Source organism: Peromyscus maniculatus, chromosome 3 (genome assembly GCF_049852395.1).
Source record: "Peromyscus maniculatus bairdii isolate BWxNUB_F1_BW_parent chromosome 3, HU_Pman_BW_mat_3.1, whole genome shotgun sequence".
In the NCBI taxonomy this organism is placed as follows: Eukaryota; Metazoa; Chordata; class Mammalia; order Rodentia; family Cricetidae; genus Peromyscus; species Peromyscus maniculatus.
The window spans coordinates 21,712,885-21,732,701 of record NC_134854.1 but is presented as its reverse complement, the minus strand read 5'-3'; the positions used below and the strand labels follow the sequence as shown (position 1 = coordinate 21,732,701).

The following is a 19,817-nucleotide window of genomic DNA, read 5'->3' as shown; positions in this document are numbered from 1 at the left end:
AAGTCTGGTGCCAAATATATATTTTATACACATATGTGTACATATATACCCATATACAACATATACATACATATATATCATTTATGTGTATATGTAAAAAATATGGTTTGGGGGGTTTTGTTTTTGTTGTTGTTTCTTGAGCAGCATTTCTCTGTGTAATAGCCCAGGCTGTCCTGGAACTCACTTTGTAGACCAAGCTGGCCTCCAACTTACAGAGATTTGCCTGCCTTTGCCTCCCAAGTGCTTAGGTTAAAGGCTTGTACCACCACTGCCTGGCTAATATATGTTTTTATAAACATTATTGTGCATACATAAAAAATTCACATGTATGGGAGGTAGAGACCATGCAAGATGGTAAAACGATCTAAAATAAAGATAAATACAAGTAACCAAAAAATTTAAGCTAAGCACAGATTTCCAGATATCTTTTGAAAAGAACACTTTCCTACTTAGGAAAGTATACCTAAAATAAAGAACAAGAAGGTTTTAATTACAAAAAGAATAAGAATAGTCAGCAAATGCCTGCTGAAGAAAAGTAAACTATTAAAACAAGACTAAATACTAAAGATACAGATGCCAAGAAAACAACTCATTCCAACTGCTGATCAAACATTTGTCAGATTATATTTTATATATTCTCTATTCCCACACACCATGAAGGCAGATAAGGCATGAATGCAAGAGCATTATCAACACAGAAAGTTGCTTTCTAATGGCAAATGGTGAAATCATTGAGAAGATTTAAAAATTGTGATGTTCATTAAGTTAGCCTTTAAATTTAGCAAAGATTAATATAGCAAGAAGTTGACACGTTATAATGGAAAACCTTCCCATTGCTCTCAATGAAGGAGGCACGAGCAAATGAAGCAAGCAAACATGGCTGACATGTGGACCATCTTGACTTTGCAGTCTTACAGCTTCAACTTAGAGGGTCACTGTGGAGAGCCTGATGGATCACACTGGGAATGTCTTTGTTTTTTTCTTCACATATTACTCCACTAATAAGCATGTCTCAGTTGTGTCAGAAAATTGGTGTCATTCTGTCTCTTTTAGGCAACTTGTGTTGGAACTTAACTTGATAAAAGTTTTAGAAGCCTACAGTAAATTTCTTAATGGTGAAATCTTAGACACATCTTCATTAAAATCAGGAGAAAATCATTGATGTTCATTACTGCTGCTTCTCTTCAACATTTTATTAGAAGCACTAGGTGAAAGAAAATGTAAAAATGTAAGGTTTGGAGAGAAGGAAACTCAGGAGTACATATGGTATAATTATGTGCTTGGAAAAAGGAGGGTAGCTGATGATAAGGTGGATATGCAAACATTACTTGCACAACTCAAATAAAGGTGTGAAAATTCAGTTACAGTCTACATAGCAGTAGCATAGAGCTGAAACTTTGAAAGTTATACCATATGAACTATCAAACAGAAAAAAGGCCAATCAGTAAATGTGGTATATCTGAATGCATAAGAACTGTGTACAATTTTGCTGAAAGACAGTTTAAAATGGTATAACTCGCTGGACATCATGGTGCATGCCTTTAATCCCAGCACTTGGGAGGCAGAGGGAGGCGAATCTCTGTAGGTTCAAATCCAGCCTGGTCTACAGAATGAGTTCCAGGACAGCCAAGACTGTTACACAGAGAAATTAAAAAAAAGGTATGGCTGAGTGGTAGATATGTCCTTGGTAAAATGGCTCAGCATTGTAAAGATACAAATTATAACTAGATTGACTGATAGGTTCAATATAATCCCAGTAAAATCCTAACTGAATTTGTTGTGGAACTGCTGGATTGATTTTACATTTTATAAGGAAGGGCAACATACCACCAATAACTTCAGCAAATCTTCAGAATAAGGATCTGTTCTTTATTATAAAGATTTGTCTTAACTGTAGTGATAAGAATAATGCTATGGTGGAGTAGAGATAAGCAAAGAAACCAAATGATTAGAATGGAGAGTCTAAAGTGACACATGCACATAAAGAGAAGAGTAAGTAGCACGCACACACATGCGCACACATGCACACACACGCACACGCGCACACATGCACACACACATGCATTACTGAAGAGTCCTGGATAAAGGAAGGTCTGTTTAATTAACTTTGCTGAAGCACTCGCTAATATTCATGGGAAAAACTGAAATTAGATCCCTATCTCATACCACCAAATAAAATAATTTCTAGGTGAATTTAGAATGGTCAACATGTTGAAACTTTTTGGAAAAAAGATAATAGGAGAATATCTTTATCACCTCAATGTAGGGAAAAGCTCTATACCAAAAAACCAAAATGCTCACTGGGGAGATAGCAAGATGATGAGTTTATGCACTAATGTTTCTGCTGTCTCCTTCCAATGGCAGCATGAAAACATTCCTTTTGAAGACAAGACTTCATCAGTTAAAGTGGTAAGTTCATTTTACTAATGAGCCAAATGGTAAAGCTATATTCAAAGGTAAATTTATTTGGAGATCAACTAATACTCTGTATATTTTATCTGTACTAAATAGATTTCAGTGTATTCTTTAGAGTACATATGAATAACAAAGTAGTAGAATAAATGTCTATGGAAACTTTTTATGTCATAAAATAGGAAATTTTGATCTCTCTAATTTTTATCCAGGAAACAATCTTGTATAGTAATTTGAAATCAGTGTGAGTTCAGTATGAATGTCAATTAACGAATATATGTAGGGAGGTGGGGAGGGACTGGGGGAGTAAAGGGAGGGGAGAGTAATCAGGATATATTATGTCAGAATAAAACACCTTTTCAATAAAAGGGGGAGGGGATCACAGACCTTTGTGTCTAGCATACTCCATGAGAGTTGAGAGTCAGACCTACCCAGCTCCAGAGTTAGCCAGAGGCTCGACTTCATGCATCAGTAAAGTTGTAGGAGACAGTGTGTACCCAAAATTATTGAAGCCATTTGGAAAATGTCTTTTGCCACACTGAGCTTTGAAAATAAAGTGTATCTGTTTCAAAATACAAATATAAGGAAATTCTGGAAGCCAGGCTAGTGGCATATGCTTGGGATCCCAAACTTGCAGAGGATGAATTTCAAGATAGCCTGGGCTAAGAATTAAGACCATGCCTCTAAGAACTAGAAATGCTTGAAAGAAGGCAACACTTTAGCTTTATTGTGTTTGCTATGTAATTTAATATTAATAATAAATTAATAACACGTACTTTAAAAAAAGGATATATAAATGTTTTCTGAATTCTCAATCCAGTGAAAATTAACTGGGGATTCAGGGGGAAAATGTTCTGAGCCTAAAGAGGTTATAGAACATTCTAGTCCTACACAAATGAAAGTGGACTAGGGTGCCTGCGAGGACTAAGCAGGGCAGAAGGAACACAGGAGAAAGGATTGAAAGTAGTTTTCCTTCTGAACAAATGATGCTTTTGTCAAGGTCTCAAGGAGGATGAGCTAAGCCCAGGGAAAAAGAGCATTATGTGCAAGAACTCCATACTGGGATCCCACAGGCACCTTTGGGGGCCGACTGAACCAAACGGTTCCTGGAGAGCAAAGGGGAAGCAGCAGCAGGAGAGGCAGAGGCCACAGTCTCTGGCTTCTGGGCGCGTTCCAGGGATCCCACATTTTATTGTGAGGACAGTTACCGGGTTTGAGCAAGGATGTTTCTGCTCAAATGTGGGGAGTAGAGGAGATGAGTGGATACAAGAGCTAGAGCTGTCGTGAGGTTCTTGGCCAAATTGAAATGACAAAGGAAGGTGTCTTAGGCAACTTGGGATTTTACTTAAGCGCTCTGTAGGAAAATGTTAATACTTATTTTGAATGATGGAAATAAAAGTTTGTTTTGTTTTGTTTTTTACTTTTTCTTTATTTCTAACATTTCTCCCAGGATTTTCTTTGGCATCCGGAAGTTAATGGTTCTATGAAACAGTGTATCAAGGTGTGGACTGAGGTCTGTATCTGAAAACAGACTTTTGTGTATGTAACCAATTTTAACAAGCCAGTGAGAAACCATTGTTTTTCCTGAGCTGTGTGGGATTGATTATTGTCCTTGGCCGACATGAATAGTTGTTACTAAGTATCTCTGCCCCATTATCACTCGGTAGATAATACTTAGACTCTCCTCCTATAAGATCCTCTGTTGCTGCTGTCACTTAGGGAATTCAAACTCAGGGGGTGACACACCTAAGAAAGAACATTCAAGAACGGGAGACCAGCAGCCGGGTGGTGGTGGCGCAGGCCTTTAATCCCAGCACTCGGGAGGCAGAGACAGGCGGATCTCTGTGAGTTCAAGGACAGCCTGGTCTCCAAAGAGAGTTCCAGGAAAGGCGCAAAGCTACACAGAAAAACCCTGTCTCCGGAGGAGAAAAAAAAAAGGCTGGGTATATAAGCCAGGAACTTGCCTAGTATGTGTTGGGCCCTCAGTTCAGTGTGTGTGTGTGTGTGTGTGTGTGTGTGTGTGTGTGTGTGGTGGGGGGAGGAGAGGAGAGAGACATCAATTGAAATTAAGACTGGTTGGTTGGTTTAAGGCTGAGCTGTATAGTGAGCCCCTTTCTTGAAGGTGAATAAACAGGAACACTTTTACAGTGTAACACACATTCTCTTGATACTTTTCTGGGGTTTCTTATTCATGAGCAGGTACTGAAGAGGACTTCCTTTCCTTGTATAATTGCATTTATGACCTAATAGAGAGGACTGGTATATTCTAGCATATAATCTGTGGAGATAGACTAGGACAGCATCTGTGTTCTTGATGCCAGAGAATCCCTTTGTAAGGCACCTTACATCTCTACAATATTCTCTATAAAGCTTTACAGCAGGCTTTGGATGAAGCTTGTATTCTTTACCAAGACACATTTGCATTTGGCATAAATAAAACAATGTTCAGTAATGACATTTTTTGCACCAGTTTATCTCCCTCATTTTTATAATAATAGTTTAAAACTGAACCACATCATGGAACAGATAAGCATTTTTAGGGTCATGTTGGGACCTAGCCACCATTTATAATTCGTTTGTTTAATCTATGTGTTCACATGTATGGACCGTAGCTGAGAACAGTTACAGGGGACCTGTATCAGTTTAGGGGACCAACCAATTCAGGGGACCAGCAGCAGCTGGTGTCTGGAGCTTAGGACAGAATGCTTGTTTATTTGTGTTTGGTTTTAGTTCTTTTCATTTGGGGGAGACTTGATAACACCTAGACAGGTGGATACTAGAAGAATGGTAGTCTAACCTGCACTAACTTTATTTACCTGTCACTTAGAAATAAACTGCTTCTAAACACTTTAGAGTGGATTTCCTAAAAGTAAGGACGTTGGATTGGATGTATTCTGTATTTTGAGGGCAGTAAATGTCTATTGAAACTGGCAAATAGGAGAATGCTGAGGTATAGCAGAGAAAGAATAGGAAAGTGGGCTAAACGGTGAAGAAATTGGCTGTTTGTATTGGATTCCGTAGGTGAGTGAAGAATCAAGCTGAAGCTACTTGGGTAAATTTTGGAAGGTTTGGTGTGGATTAAGGTGCCATTAGAAGGTATTTGCATAGGAGAAATGGAATCAGTAAAGAATTTGGAGATTAGAGAGTAAAGTCTGTAGGAAGTGAGTGATCTAGAAGTTGCAGCAGAAGGGGAAGGAAGGAGGGCAAGGGAGAAGGGGCTGAAGTGTCAGTGCAAGGAGAGGAGTCTTCAGAGGTGGATCAGCTGTGGTGAGACTCCAGATGAGATGAATGAGGCTGCAGGGCTCAGCAATTCAGACGGCACTGTGGGCAGCTAAAGAGTTGAAATGGATGGGCGATGTCCAAACTGAAAACCCGGTAATGTGAGTTTAGATAAGAGAAAGAGAAACTAGCATACAGAGGAAAGAATATTCTTGTAAGCAAGCGTGGGCCTTTAGAGGTGGTGGTGGAGTGAGCCGGGGCTGGAAGGATGGCTTTGGAGAAGAAAGATGACTTGGTACTTCAAGTCAAAGGAAGAAAGATGAAACAGGACAGGAATGATATTATGAGCTTTGAAGGAGATGACTCGTGGATCAGAGCTGCAGAGGTGAGACGGGAAGTCAGTCTAGAGAAGAATATGGGGCTATTTCTTGCACCTTAGAGCAAGATAGGCTAGGTGAAGGTGGAGAGGAAGTTGGAGGCCTGGATGTGGGAGGGCAGAGTGCATCTCCTGTCTTAGCTCTCATTTCTGAATGAGGCTGGAGGGTCAAACTGGATGCTGAGGAGGGCACGGGATGTGCTGAAGAAATATAAGACTTGGGATCCCTACTCTGAAGAATGAGAAAGGGGGCTGCCTAGGGATGAGGAAAAAGAAAAGAATTATTTTAGGAAGTATGGTGCTGCAAATTGAAGCGTCTTAGAAATGGACTACCCTCAAGAAGTGTTACCTTTAGGATGAGAAGTAACAATTGTCAATTAAGTTTATATGAGGGTTTTTTAAAATAAAATGGAGTGCTCATTTCCATTTCTTTTCACATTATTGTAATGTCAGGTCTTCAGTGTGGTAGAAGATGCATTGAACTCAAAATTGAGAAAAATGACATTTTGACTGTTCCTGCCAAGCTGAGAAATACCCTACTATTTTTTTTTGAATGGGTCCTTACTGTACAAGTTCAATATCATCCCTGCCTATCACATAGGCACTAAGAATATGTTTTAAAATGAAACATTTTAAGAGAAGATACTAAAAACTCAGTACTATGTAAATGTTATAAATTTGGCTGTATTAATATATGACTTAACTGTGTTACAAATGGTGTACCTTGCAGCTAGTGAACATTTCTAGAGAATTTTTCTCTTTTCCCACATGTGGTCTTTAATAATTATCAGTATATTTTGTTAAATACATGTTAGATTTAGCCTTCCCAACAGATTGCATTTGCTTAGGGCACTGAGCCTGTATTTTGTTTAACTCTTATACTTTGTACCCTGTAGGCTTCTATGAATACCTCCTAATTGACTGACATAATGCACTGGAGCTTTACTCTAAGCAATTTACTCAGAATTCAGAATAATAGTAGGTCATATTCGATTTCAGTAGTGTGTGTGTGTGTGTGTGTGTGTGTGTGTGTATGCGCGCGCATGTGTATTTCTAAGAACACTATAAAGAATTAACTGCATTAAGTATCTTTCCATGCAGTGTAACCATGTAGCCATGTAAGCTCTATCATGTAGTAAAATAGTCCGGTAAGGGGTTCTATAGACTGAAAGTCCATTCGTAAGGACAAGAATGGAGGAGGAGTGTGAGTGGTATTGTTTGTGTCATCCATGAACCGGATGTAGCATGGCTATCAAGTTTTTCTTCCTGTAGGACTCGGTTGCAAAGCCCCATGTGATTGTAGCAGGCGCAGCCACAGTAAGTTCTTGTCTACATTCTCACAGAGTGATCTTTGTTTTACTCTTAAGGACATGCTAAGAAAAAGCTAATTTATATTAAATAGAATTCTTGATTATATTTATATTTTAATTTCCATTTTGATTATAATTAACCAGACTGATGAATTTTAATAAAAAGGTCTGAATGAACTGAGTAAATTTAATGTTAAATCTCAGTATTATTTTCTCTCTAGAATTATATTGAGTGTTATACATTCAAAGTCTATTTTATAGTAGCTTTTTATAATTGTGAGCATGTATTTTATTAAATAATGTGACTAAATTTATTCTAGTGTTAACTGAAATGAGAACTGTGTTAAAATTACCCTGTTACAGTCGGTGCATTATATGCTTTACTTCTCTGTGCTAAGTGCTGAATTAATGCTTAACTTTCACTGCTTCTCAGTGGTCCATCAAGATTCACAATGGCAGCGATGAAGCTCTGTCTCAGTATAAGATGAACATCACCTCCATAGCACCACTCTTAGAAAAACTGGCAAAGACTAGTGATGTTTATTGGGTCTTACAAGGTAAGGAATGAATAATGAAAAAATGTCATTTTATATATACTTTAAGAGATAGGTTTTATTATATCCTGTTTCAAGAGACAAAATTACTTCTTTATGAGAATAAATTTTGAAATAATACTTGCAAGATTAGAATAAACTAGAGGATCTTGCTTTCTTTTTTAAGTTTAAGGAATAAACTAATAAATATAGAAAGCATAAAATAAATAAAAAAAATCCTCCAAGCAGCAGAGTGACTGCAAAATGCAGTAAAGAGATAAACCCTGAAGGCAAATGAGGTTTACCTCCAACTGTTTTACTTTTTGCAGAATATATTCACTGCTACGGAAATGCAGGGAAAATATTAACCATTCCTCGTATAATATTGTAATCATTAGAATTATTATATTAAATATATTTGGAAACCACACACTGTGTTTAAATTGACACCATCTAGTTTATACTGGGTATGAAAGTCACATTAAGTCAGCTCATTTCAGGAATTTATTGAATGCCCATTATTTAATGTTCCACACAATATGAAATACCTTGGATATTTTAGCAATTCAATACGTTTGTCAAAAACTCTTATGATTATTTCCGAGTTGGAAAGAATAAGAAAGGGTAGTAAGAATCTGTTGCACCATTTCTGTTCGGCTCACAGACTCATTATTAACCTTTTTATGAAAATGTGAAAGAATTAACATATGATAGTTGATGAAAATGGATGGACCTGGGTCTTGAGTATTACTTCCAGATTGTCTGAACAGACTTCCCAGAATTGGACAGGGACCACAGGGAAACGGATTGGTTATTTCTCCTTATTAGACATTCTTCCATCATCCAGTTCTAATTTCTTAAAGTCTGCATCCAGAATTTTAAACTCTTGGGGCATGCTGTGACATGAAAATGTTTGCCCTAAACAGTATACATGGGAAAGTGATAAAAGTTCTTTAAATTGAGCAAGATATTGGCTCAAAACTTGAATGTAAGATAGGAAATCATTGCCAACTTTGGCCATTTTTATGTAGAAGTAATTTATTAAGTACCTGGTATCACCTCGAGTTTAATAACAAACTATAAAATGTGGATTAACTAACATGTGTGGTCATGCTTTTCCCATTAAGCAGCTTTGCGATGTGTTGTTTCGAATGTGTTTCCAATGTGCAGACCCAGTCTATGAGGACCTCTTGAGTGAAAGCAGGAAAATGATTACGAATGAGAAGATCGAAGCCTACAACGAGGCTGCGGTCAGCATTCTGAACAGCAGCACCAGAAACTCCAAGTCTAATGTCAAGTTGTTCAGTGTTTCCAAACTAATCGCTCAAGAAACCATCATGGAGTCTTTGGATGGCTTACACCTTCCCGAATCAAGCCGAGAAACTGTAAGAGTTCTTAGATGTTAGTGGGAGGAGACTGAGTTCAATTGCCAACAGCCATGAGTCATAGAACAAGATTGCAATCCTAATTACTCATGCTATCTAAATGTACATGTAGAAATAATTTTGTTTTCTGTCACCTAAATGAAGCTAGAATAAGTAAGAAGTTTCTTATACTCCAAAACTTCTAAAAGCAGCAGCTGTGGTAGGAAAAGGAAACTTCATCTAGAGTGCCAGTCACGGTTAAGAAACTCTAAGTTCTTATCGTGCCCAAAGGACTGCTTTATGGGCTCCATCCTTATGCAAGACTCCACAGCAGTGAAGAGCACACATTTCGAGATAAAAAATCATTTTTATAACCTTATGGTTCTTATACTGCATTATTCAAGGTACAGATTAGGTTGACTGATGCAAAAACTTTATGGTAAGTGAGAAAGAGAACTTCATAGGTAAACATTTTACACACTAGAACAAAATATTTAGAGGGATTTTTAAAAAATATGTATTTAATTGAAATAGAATTACATGACTCTCGTTCTTCCCTTCTTCTCTGCAGCCCCTCACAGGAACCCACCTCCAGCCCCTCTCATGCCCCCCAAACACTTACAAGTTGATAACCTCTTTCTCTTTTATTATTATTGCTACATATGTATTTGCAGATATATAAATATATGCATATATGTGCACAAATACATAAACCCAGCATGCTAAATCTGTTTTGTTGTTTGTACATATGTATGTATGTATGGTTTCAGGGCTGGCAACCAATAAGAGGGCTTATCCCTGGGGCAGACTCCATTCTCCTTCTGCTAGCAGTCATTAACTGTCTGTAGTTCTGGTCTAGGAATGGGACCCCATGAAATGTTCCCCCTTCCATGTTAATGTGTCCATTGATTCATCCCGTTCTTGTTGATGCAGCCTTTTCTAGAAGAGACTGTTACCCAGCAGATTTCCTGGTGTTCTGGCTCTTGTCATCTTTCTACCCCTTCTTCCACAATGTTCCCAGAGCCATAGATGTAGGGGCTGTGGTGTGCCTGTGTCCGTTAGGACTGGGTTCCCCATTATCCATTCATCTCTGCACTGTGTCCAGTTGTGCTTTTCTGTGCTGGACTCCATCTGCTGTGAAGAAAGGATTCTTTGATGAGGGTAGCTATATATATCTGTGGGTAGAAGGATAAGATTTAGAATACAGTAAGAAATCGTGCTGGTCTAGCAAAGTGGTAGTAGTAGATTCTTTTCTAAGGTCTATGACCTCACTAGCTGTGAGAAGCTGGCTAGGTTTCAGTACCAGTCATGATGTCCCTTCTGTTGAGAGGGCTTAAGTCCAGTTAGACAGTTGTTGGTTAATGCCACATGTGAATGCCATTTACAGCACCTTTACGGACATCGTTGTCATGGTTCATAGGCGTTGCAGGTGGGTAGAATTGTTTGGTTGCTTCTCTCTTGGCGCTGTGCATAGTATTTTCTGGTACCATAGAGGCTAGACTGTAGGGAAGAGACTTGAAGGTCAGGTTCAGCTGAATCATCTCAGTCTTGTGCCCTAAGTGTGGGATGTCAAAAAGCAGTGGACCGTGTGTGTGTGTGTGTGTGTGTGTGTGTGTGTGTGTGTGTGTGTGTATGTGTGTGTGTGTGTGTGTGTGTACAGAAGAATTAATCACATATGTATCTTGCCATACTCTTAGAATTTAAAAGTTTTGGCATTGCATGATTATTTTGTTTTAGCAAGATCCAGCAAGGAATTCTATAAACTTAAATGTGTTTGTAAGGAAGAACTTAAATTCTAGGGGAAAAAGTAACTCATGTTACTTGTTTTAGTCCATGAGCTAGAAGTAGTGTGACTATCAAGTCTTTTTTTCCCATTAGGATTAGGTTGAAAAGCCACTTTTTATCAGATATCCAAAGGATTCATGTAAAATACATGTGGTTGCCTTCATCTCCTGCCCAAGATTTTCTGTGTTTGCATAACCCCATTTTTTTATATACATGATAGGCTTGAAGACTCTGGGAGATAGGTAAGGGCCTTGTGAGAATCTGTGAACCAGGGTTCCTGAGAATGCCACTTAGAGAACTTCCTCAGTCCAAGGGCTAAGTGATAGGATTTTCTAAACATTTGAGGACTTTGAAAGCTTATGCTGAAGTGATATCATCAGAGTCCCTCAGATACCCAGATTGTAGGTTTTTTTTTTTTTTTTTTTGGTTTTTCGAGACAGGGTTTCTCTGTGTAGCTTTGCGCCTTTCCTGGAACTCACTTGGCAGCCCAGGCTGGCCTTGAACTCACAGAGATCCGCCTGGCTCTGCCTCCCAAGTGCTGGGATTAAAGGTGCAGATTGTAGTTTTTATAATCTAGAGTTTGACCAAACCTTTAACTAGAAAGAATCTTGACAGCTTGCCTCAGTAAGTTTCTTATAATCAAACTATGTTGAACATTCCACATCTTATCTAGCAATGAATATCTTAAAATTATACTCATAAATTATTTCTAAGCTGTGAATTAAATAAAAGGCATATTGTCAATATTGTTAGCTAAGAATTGTTAATTTTTTCAGTAGTAGCTATATTACATTCTTTTGTCATGTAAAGACTGGGACTCCATGTCAACCATTCTGATTTTGGAAGTCTGCTAATTAGTATTCTTTAGTATTTGACATCTGTCAGTATTTTTTTTAGCTCATCTGTTAGCAGCCATAGGGTCTGTGAGCTTTTTGCTATTTTTTCATTCATTTGTGTTGCTGTTGTTTTCTAAAAGAACAGAACCCAGAACCATATCAGTGCATTCTAAGTAGTGAGGTGTTGATTGCAGTGTGTCGTGGTTACATTCTGAAACAAACTTCTTATTGTGACCATAACCAGAGAAGTTCAAGACACCCAGGCTAGGTCTTACAGAGTGCAGGAACACTATCACTTGAGTATGTGTCTAGGGAGTGAGTGCAGGAACACCATCACTTGACTGTGTGTAAGGAGTGAGTGCAGGAACACCATCACTTGAGTGTGTGTCTAGGAAGTGAGTGCAGAAAGTACAAGAGATTTTGGTTTTGGAGTCAAAACCTCAATATTCGCAGGAGAAAATGGACTGTGAAATGCATCACTGACAAGATAATAACCAGATGCCTCCATCTGTTCACAGAGCGCAATGATTCTCATGAACGTGTATTGTAATAAAGTTGTGAAGCCTGTGGATGGTTCCTGTTGTCAGCCTCGGCCTCCTCTCACTCTCATACAGAAACTAGCTGCTTGTTTCTTCACCTTGTCCATTATTGGGTATTTAATTTTCTATGTCATTCATCGTAATGCTCACCGGAAGAATAAACCATGTACTGATTTGGAAAGTGGTGAGGAAAAGAAGAATATTATCAATACTCCTGTGTCTTCATTAGAAATACTTTTACAGTCTTTCTGCAAACTTGGCCTGATCATGGCTTATTTCTATATGTGTGACCGTGCAAACCTGTTTATGAAGGAAAACAAATTTTATACACACTCGTCATTCTTTATTCCAATTATCTACATACTGGTTTTGGGAGTCTTTTACAATGAAAATACAAAAGAGGTAAGAATCATTTACATTAGCCCGTGTTATCCTCCTGTCTCGTCATCAAATCTCCATTAAAGAACTGTTGTCACTTATTTACAAACGTGTTTGTAGATGAAGCAGAAGGACTCTGTAATTATTCTTTACTCAGTAGACTCCTAACCACTCCTTTTAAATACAGTTACAACGTTCAAAAGATTAACAGATGCAAGTATGTGTGAAAAGATGTCATGACTCACGTTATTTTTGCCTCCTTGAAGCTAGAGAAAGTAGATTGGTTCCTTCAAGTACTAGATACTATTTATTGTCCATTACAATGTAAAAATATAATTATATTAAGAAATGCCTCTATATGAGAGAGTTTATATTTATGTATTAATTAGACATGTCCACACAAATTAGAACTTATATAATGATGTGGCTTCGACTCATGATATTCTGAATTTCCTAATTTAGAAGTGTGCCCATTGTTCGGATTATTTGCTTAAGTTGTCAACAAGGGTGTGTTATTTGAATTACCAAATTCTTCTGCACAAAAAGATAGCTCCTCTATGAGGATAACTAACTAGTTCTTCATCTCCTGTGAAAGTATGTTAAGGAAAATAAATTCTAATAATAGACCATTTTCTGTCAATGAAGTGTAAGAGAACTGTAAGATCTTTTTTTAACTCTAAAATTTTAAAATTTTGTAAAGAAGATTGTAGGATGCCATTTTTAGATCTAAAAATACATCTGTCATAGTTTCAGTGCCATTTTAAACAGAACCAGAAGGACCACCTGAACACCTCAAGATCTCATTATAGTTGTCTTTCAAATTTATGTTACATTTAGAGTAGTTTTACTGTATCTTTTAGTGAGAAATAGAGACAGTTTACCCCACCCATGATTTTTTGACAGAAACATTAGCTTTAAACACTGTAAGAAAAATGTTATATTCTTAATATGTTCTGTCCAAATAATTACTTCCCGATGGATTTTTAAAGCAGATTTTGGTTCCTTTATGCAGCCTAAAGTATTAAATAGAGAACAAACAGATGAATGGAAAGGCTGGATGCAGCTCGTGATTTTGATTTATCACATCTCAGGAGCAAGTACAGTAAGTACTTCAAATCTATGTTCAGAACATATGGGAAGAAATGTTGCTTAAGAGTCCTTCTCCTTTCCTGCCCAGCTCTTCAGTCTTCTCATGTTTCTCCAAAGTCTTTGGAAAATCTATCATTTTAAAAGAAAGATCAATTTTCTTTGAAGAAGGTGAAGCAATAATTGATTTTGTATTTATTTGCCCTTAGTACTATAGAAATAGCAGATATCTTACATCATCTTGTTGAATAGCTAATTGAAAGTTATTAGGAAGCTTTGTAAAGGACAAAAGATTTAGAATAGGCCAGTTACTATCAAAAGAAATCAAATTTATATTCTGTCCTTCACTAGGACAGATTAACTAGTTTTGCATTTTTAAAATAATTTTTACCATTTATTTTAAATCATATCTAGTTGTGTGTTTGCATTTGGGTATTTGCACATGAGTGCAAGCCCCTGAGGGAACCAGAGGAATTGGGTTCCCAGGAGCTAGAGTTACAGACAGTTGTGAGCTGCCTGATGTGGGTGCTGGGAACCGAACTCGGGTCCTCTGCAAGAGCAGCAAGTGCTCTTAGTGACTGAGCCATCTCTCCAGCCCCTACTAGTTACATTTTAAAAAACCTTAAAACTTAGAACTTTTTTGCCCTCCTTTTTTCCTTTCCCAGGAATTTTACGATCTAGACTGCCTCAGATATGGAGAGTTAAGAAAAACTATAACCTTTCTATGTTTTAACATTCCAACCATAGTTCAGTGAAAACAGGCCTTCGTGGACGAGCCTGACAGGAACATGTCATATAGGCTTTCATTGTGAGGAGATCAAACTCAGTGAAAAATATTTTAAAATTTAAAGTTAGAAACTCATTCATAATTTGTGAAGTACCAAGCTGTTTTATTGCTTCTTTGCTTACACAAAACTCATCTATAAATATTCAGTATTTGAACTGATGATGAATTCAGATAAGAAGAGCATGCTCAGAGAGAAATATTTGAACATTCCATAGCAGCAATTAGTAATGTAAATATTATTACTGAAATTTTTTTCAAAAAAAAATGAAAACCATAGTCTTCCTTATCTTGTATCTTTGAAAGTTGTTGAACTTCGGAGTTTTATGGATGTTTTGTTTGACGGCGCAGAGCAAAGGAATGAAATGTGCTCCTTTTGGAATTGTATGGTTATGCTGTCTGCTGGCAGCAGCAGTCAGATTCCTGTGGTCCCTGCAGCTGTAAGTTTGAGGTGCAGCTAGTGAAGAAATCCAGTCAGGGGGAGATGGCTTAGGACTCCTGGCCTAAATCCATAAATTCTCTAGGAAATAAAAAGAGGTGAATATTGGAGCCTGGAAATACCTCTGGCATATGAATAAGGACTTAGTTAATAGGGGGAGGAGGGACTTGTTCTAAGAATGTGCCATTTAGAGACATAATTAATTGCTGACATATTAAATGGTGATATTTCTATCTAAGAAATTAGGTAGGAAAAATTAATGGCAGATTAAGTTCCTCAATTCAGTGATTCCAGAAAGGAATTGGATCGTAAAAAGATGAAGGCAATTTGGCATTCTAGTATAATCATTTAGCAACCCAACATTTAATACATCTTCTTAGACTGCCTCCCAATACATTCTCATTTACAATAAAAAAAAAACAACAACCCTCTTCTGGAAGGACATACTTTTCATTAGCAGATCATTTGTAATGATTAATTGTGTGTCCTTGTTCTGTTACACACATTTCAGTGTTAAAAATTACCTGTGTCTTCACTGGAAAAGCATTGTTCATGTAAGTTACAAGATATTTGTGGGTTCCATTCATGAGTAGTTGAGAGATTAACCTTATTTAAAACTCTAACAGCTATGGTATTTTCAGTTGTCCAATTGTAATGTTTTAAATATGTCAAGGAATTGTTGTTTTATAGTTTTCATGCTAAAAAGGAAAGTATTTTAAAATCCCAGAGAATTATTAAATTGTCTAGGCAGATGCTATAAACATATTGTTGGCATAAAAATTCTTTAAAAATAAGATTTATATCAAATATGCTTAAAATGCTGAGAGATACAAGTTTGGCCTCTCCACTAGACAATGATTTTGTGCCTCATTATGTTTTTCTCCTTTTTTTGAGACTTTCATGAAAAATAGTGAGGGAAACTTTTAGGGTTAGAAAATCAGCCTACCTCTTTGATGAAATTGAACTTCTGAATACAATTTCAACTCTAAAATTTTATTGTAACTTTGATATAGGAAAGATAAAAGGGACCTGTGGATTTTTAAAAAAGATATCAAGTAGTATGACAGTCAAATGTGTGTGTTTCGTTGTTTGCAGGGTCAGGGATCAGATTCACAGCTTTGTACATTCTAAGTCAGGACTCCACCACTAAGTTACTTCTCCAGCCCTTGGGTCTTTGCAACAGGCCCTCACTGGACAGCCTGGCTTGGTCTTGAACTCTATACAAATAGGCTGGCCCCAAATTCTTTATTCTCTGGCCTCCACTTCTGAAAGTACAGACATCAACCACAATGCCCAGCAGACATACATTTCCAAAGAAGCTAAGGATTATATAGTAGAAACTATTATGTTCATATTAAATTGCTTGGCCATTATAGTGATAATGTGGCCATGTAAGGAGCTGCCTTCCTTCTGAGAAGACACATGGTAAGATATTAAGAGTACTCTTGTTTACAAGTTCTTAGCTAGTTTATTTGTGTACATTGTATTGGCCTTGCAGCTTTCCTATTGGTTTGAAATATTGCACAGTAAAAAGTTAGGAGAAATGTAAGATTTATGACAGGCCAACACTGGTAGGAACTTGGAAATTTTCTATAATAGAATTGTATTGCTTAATATAAATAAGCAAGCCCAACTTTGTAGTCCCAGCCTTAATCTTGAACGGACTTGAAAGGTTGCTTTCCAGAGAGTGGTTAAGGTACTTAAAAATAGTTAACATAGGTTTGATGTCTTTTTCCCAGTACTTCAAAGCTGTCAGAAGAAGAGATATTCACCTTGAGTATGTGGCTCTGCAGCCAGGCTCCATTTGTTAGCCAAGTAGCCACTGATACTAGCTAGGCAGAGCAGAAATGGGCTGTTCAGAGAAAAGCAAATTAAGTGTGACTAATTATAATAAATTTACACCAAGTTTACATTTTTCACATTAGAAATAATGAAGACTATTGCCTTTACAGTAACATGTTGAATGATAGTTTTAAAATATTTTAGTTAAGAAACTAAAATATAGTTATTAAAAATGGATTCATCTGTTTCTTTTAGTTTATGAAGGTTTTGGAAAGCCAGTGGAGGACTTCCTCTTTCCTTCTATTGGACAGGCTGCTGTAGAGAGCAGAGGCTGCAGCCTTTGATGTAGTTGTATTGCAACTTTCATGACAGGGGCCTCTATTGTGAGTTAGTGACCATCTCACAGTAGAATGGATTACCTTGATAGTTAGTATGTGAAGAAGCACTTATGGTCTGGAGAGATTGCTCAGTGGTTACAAGTGTGAACTGCTTTTCTAGAGGGGCTGCGTTCACTCCTAACATCCCTGTCAGGCAGTTCACAACTGCCTAGAACTCTAGCTTCAGGCTGTCTAACTTATTGTTGTGACCTCCATGGGCATGTACACTCAAATGTTCACACACACACACACACACACATTTTTTTCAATTGTGTAATCACACACACACTTAAGCTTGGGTGTGATTATCTTCACCACAAACAGGAAGCTGAGATAAAACAGATCAATGACAAGTTTGAGGTCAGCCTAGACCACATAGTGCAACTCTGTCTCAAGAAGAACAAAATAAAACATTAGACAGATTCAAGGCCAGCATGGTGGTACACACCTTTAATCCCAGCACTTGAGAGGTAGAGACAGGTGGATCTGAGTTTGAGACTAGCCTGTTGTATAGAGCTAGTTCAAGGATAGCCAGAGCTACACAGAGAAACCTTGTTTAAAAAAAAAAAAAAACACCTCAAACCAAGCAACCAACCAAAGAAGAACAACAACAAAACAGCTTAGGTTCATGTATGAGCTCCAGCAGAGTACATTCAACAATGGAGTAGATGTAGATGTGTTTCTCTTTGTTAACTTCTGAGAGCTTTTTTCAACACTAAATTTCTACTTCTCTGATTCTGTGATTCTGTGTTATACTTTCATTAAGAATTTCTCATCTAATATTGACAGAAGCCATTTAGAAGAAAGAACTAATGATGAAATACAGTTAATAAAAACCATCTGATAAGCAGATCATTTCCACTGTAGTGATTCAGGAGGAAAGGTGAAGACTACGACTTTGAGAAGAGGATTTGAGTTTTCCAGTGCCTGTGGTGGATCCCGAGGCCCTGGGCATGCTAGGGAAGCACTGAGCTAGCCCTAGTATTTGAAATAGTCACTTTAAATAGCCCTTGGTGTTTTAAGTAGTCACTTAGTATAGAAGCCACACTGGCCTTGAACTCTGTATGTAGCCCAGGCTAGCCTAGAATTTGTGCTCTTCTTGCCTCAGCCTCACAAATGCTAAGATTACAGACACCACCACCTCCTGGCTTGCAGATAGGATTCTAGTAAATATAGACACATGGAGAAGGAGGTCCTAGGGATGCACTGACAGGTGACGAGAAGATAGGAGACAAAGAAGCAGACAAAGATCCCTTCAGAGAGTCTCTGTCAGTTTGGTTAGAGTAGAGGCTATGCAGAAGAGTGTATGATACATCGTCGGTTCAAAGGTTCAATCTAGGGTTTGCTTGCTTTTCCCCCTCAAGTAAAGTATCCTTTATAAAGGAAAGAGATGCATTCCAAAATGCATACACTCTAGGCCTTAAAGTCTACTTAAGGTATACACTTAAGTTATTTTATCCTACACAGAATCACTGGGCAAATTCACATTATCCTACAATGGCTCTAAGTAATGGTAGGCTAGATAGTTGCAGAATTAGCAGGTGGCTGTAAAATGGGAGCCAGCGAAGTTTAGTGTTAGAAGTGTTTTAAAGGAATGTACTAGGTATATAGTACAGATAGTAGTGGGATGACAATGTAGTTAGGTTCCTCAGTGCTTGGGAATGAGGCAACATTTCCTGGGACTGCCATACATAGATTAAAATGCGCAGTGTTTTAGCGAAAACGTAGTTCTCCAGAAACAGTGCACTGAGGACCTCTGGCACTTGGGCATGATGAAGGTGAGGAGGGTGACGGAGTTCTAAATGAGACACTTTCCCAAAAAGGGGGAGAGAGAGAGAGAGAGCTCAAAGTTATGCTTCCATATATCTTATGTGATATTTTTTTTTTCTAAGTAAACTAAATAGTATAAGCAGTCCTTTGGACATTTTCAAAAGTAGGGGGTTGTTTTGTTTTCCATCTGTTAGGAAAATATGAAATCCAGGGTAATTCCAAGCATAGTTATGCCATCACACACCGTCCCTGTCTGTTTCTGTTGACAGTTTCTGCCTGTATACATGCATGTTCGGGTGCTGGTCGCTGCATATCTCTTTCAGACAGGCTATGGGCATTTCTCGTACTTTTGGATTAAAGGAGACTTTGGAATCCATCGAGTTTGTCAGGTAAGAATGCAGTCAGTTCTCTTTTTCTTCCAACTCAATGTGCTTTTCTGTGTATCTGTTAAGAAAATATAAATATGGGCATTATGAGATCCTGAATTATAATGATTTATGAAATATCACTTTAAAGTTGTGGTTTTGTGTTTACTGTTTAGTAATTTGAGATAATTTAATAGTGATGGAAAGAAATTATAACCTAGGTGCATATGTAATAGCTCCAGTTCTCAAAGGGTCACAGTGTTGGTCTTCTTCAGTTTGGTAGAAAAGTGCACAGTTAACTGAAATGACTGTGCTTTTCCCCCCTACCTGAGAAGAGGATCAATACTTGCTGACTTCCTGCCTCGTGCTTAGCAGTTTCTAAACATTACTCAGGCCCTATTGCAGCCTTGAGATGTCCTCATGATCATAGATGGGAACAGAGACTCAGAGAGTTCAAATGCT

At 37.7% G+C, this 19,817-nt stretch overlaps 1 protein-coding gene across 3 annotated transcripts in view; it reads left to right on the top strand.

Annotated features, from left to right (window-relative positions):
- Casd1 (CAS1 domain sialic acid O acetyltransferase 1) overlaps nucleotides 1–19,817 on the top strand; it is a 43,517-nt gene that overhangs the window by 10,074 nt on the left and 13,626 nt on the right. For 2 of the 3 annotated variants that reach the window (XM_076566232.1, XM_076566231.1), the window contains exons 4-11: nucleotides 2,365–2,409; nucleotides 3,863–3,925; nucleotides 7,280–7,324; nucleotides 7,751–7,874; nucleotides 9,021–9,235; nucleotides 12,354–12,776; nucleotides 13,765–13,854; nucleotides 19,260–19,379. In XM_076566232.1, coding sequence (XP_076422347.1) covers nucleotides 2,365–2,409; nucleotides 3,863–3,925; nucleotides 7,280–7,324; nucleotides 7,751–7,874; nucleotides 9,021–9,235; nucleotides 12,354–12,776; nucleotides 13,765–13,854; nucleotides 19,260–19,379 — 1,125 coding nt within the window. The remainder of the gene's footprint in view (nucleotides 1–2,364; nucleotides 2,410–3,862; nucleotides 3,926–7,279; nucleotides 7,325–7,750; nucleotides 7,875–9,020; nucleotides 9,236–12,353; nucleotides 12,777–13,764; nucleotides 13,855–19,259; nucleotides 19,380–19,817) is intronic. The other variant, XM_076566230.1, reaches the window with a different exon arrangement.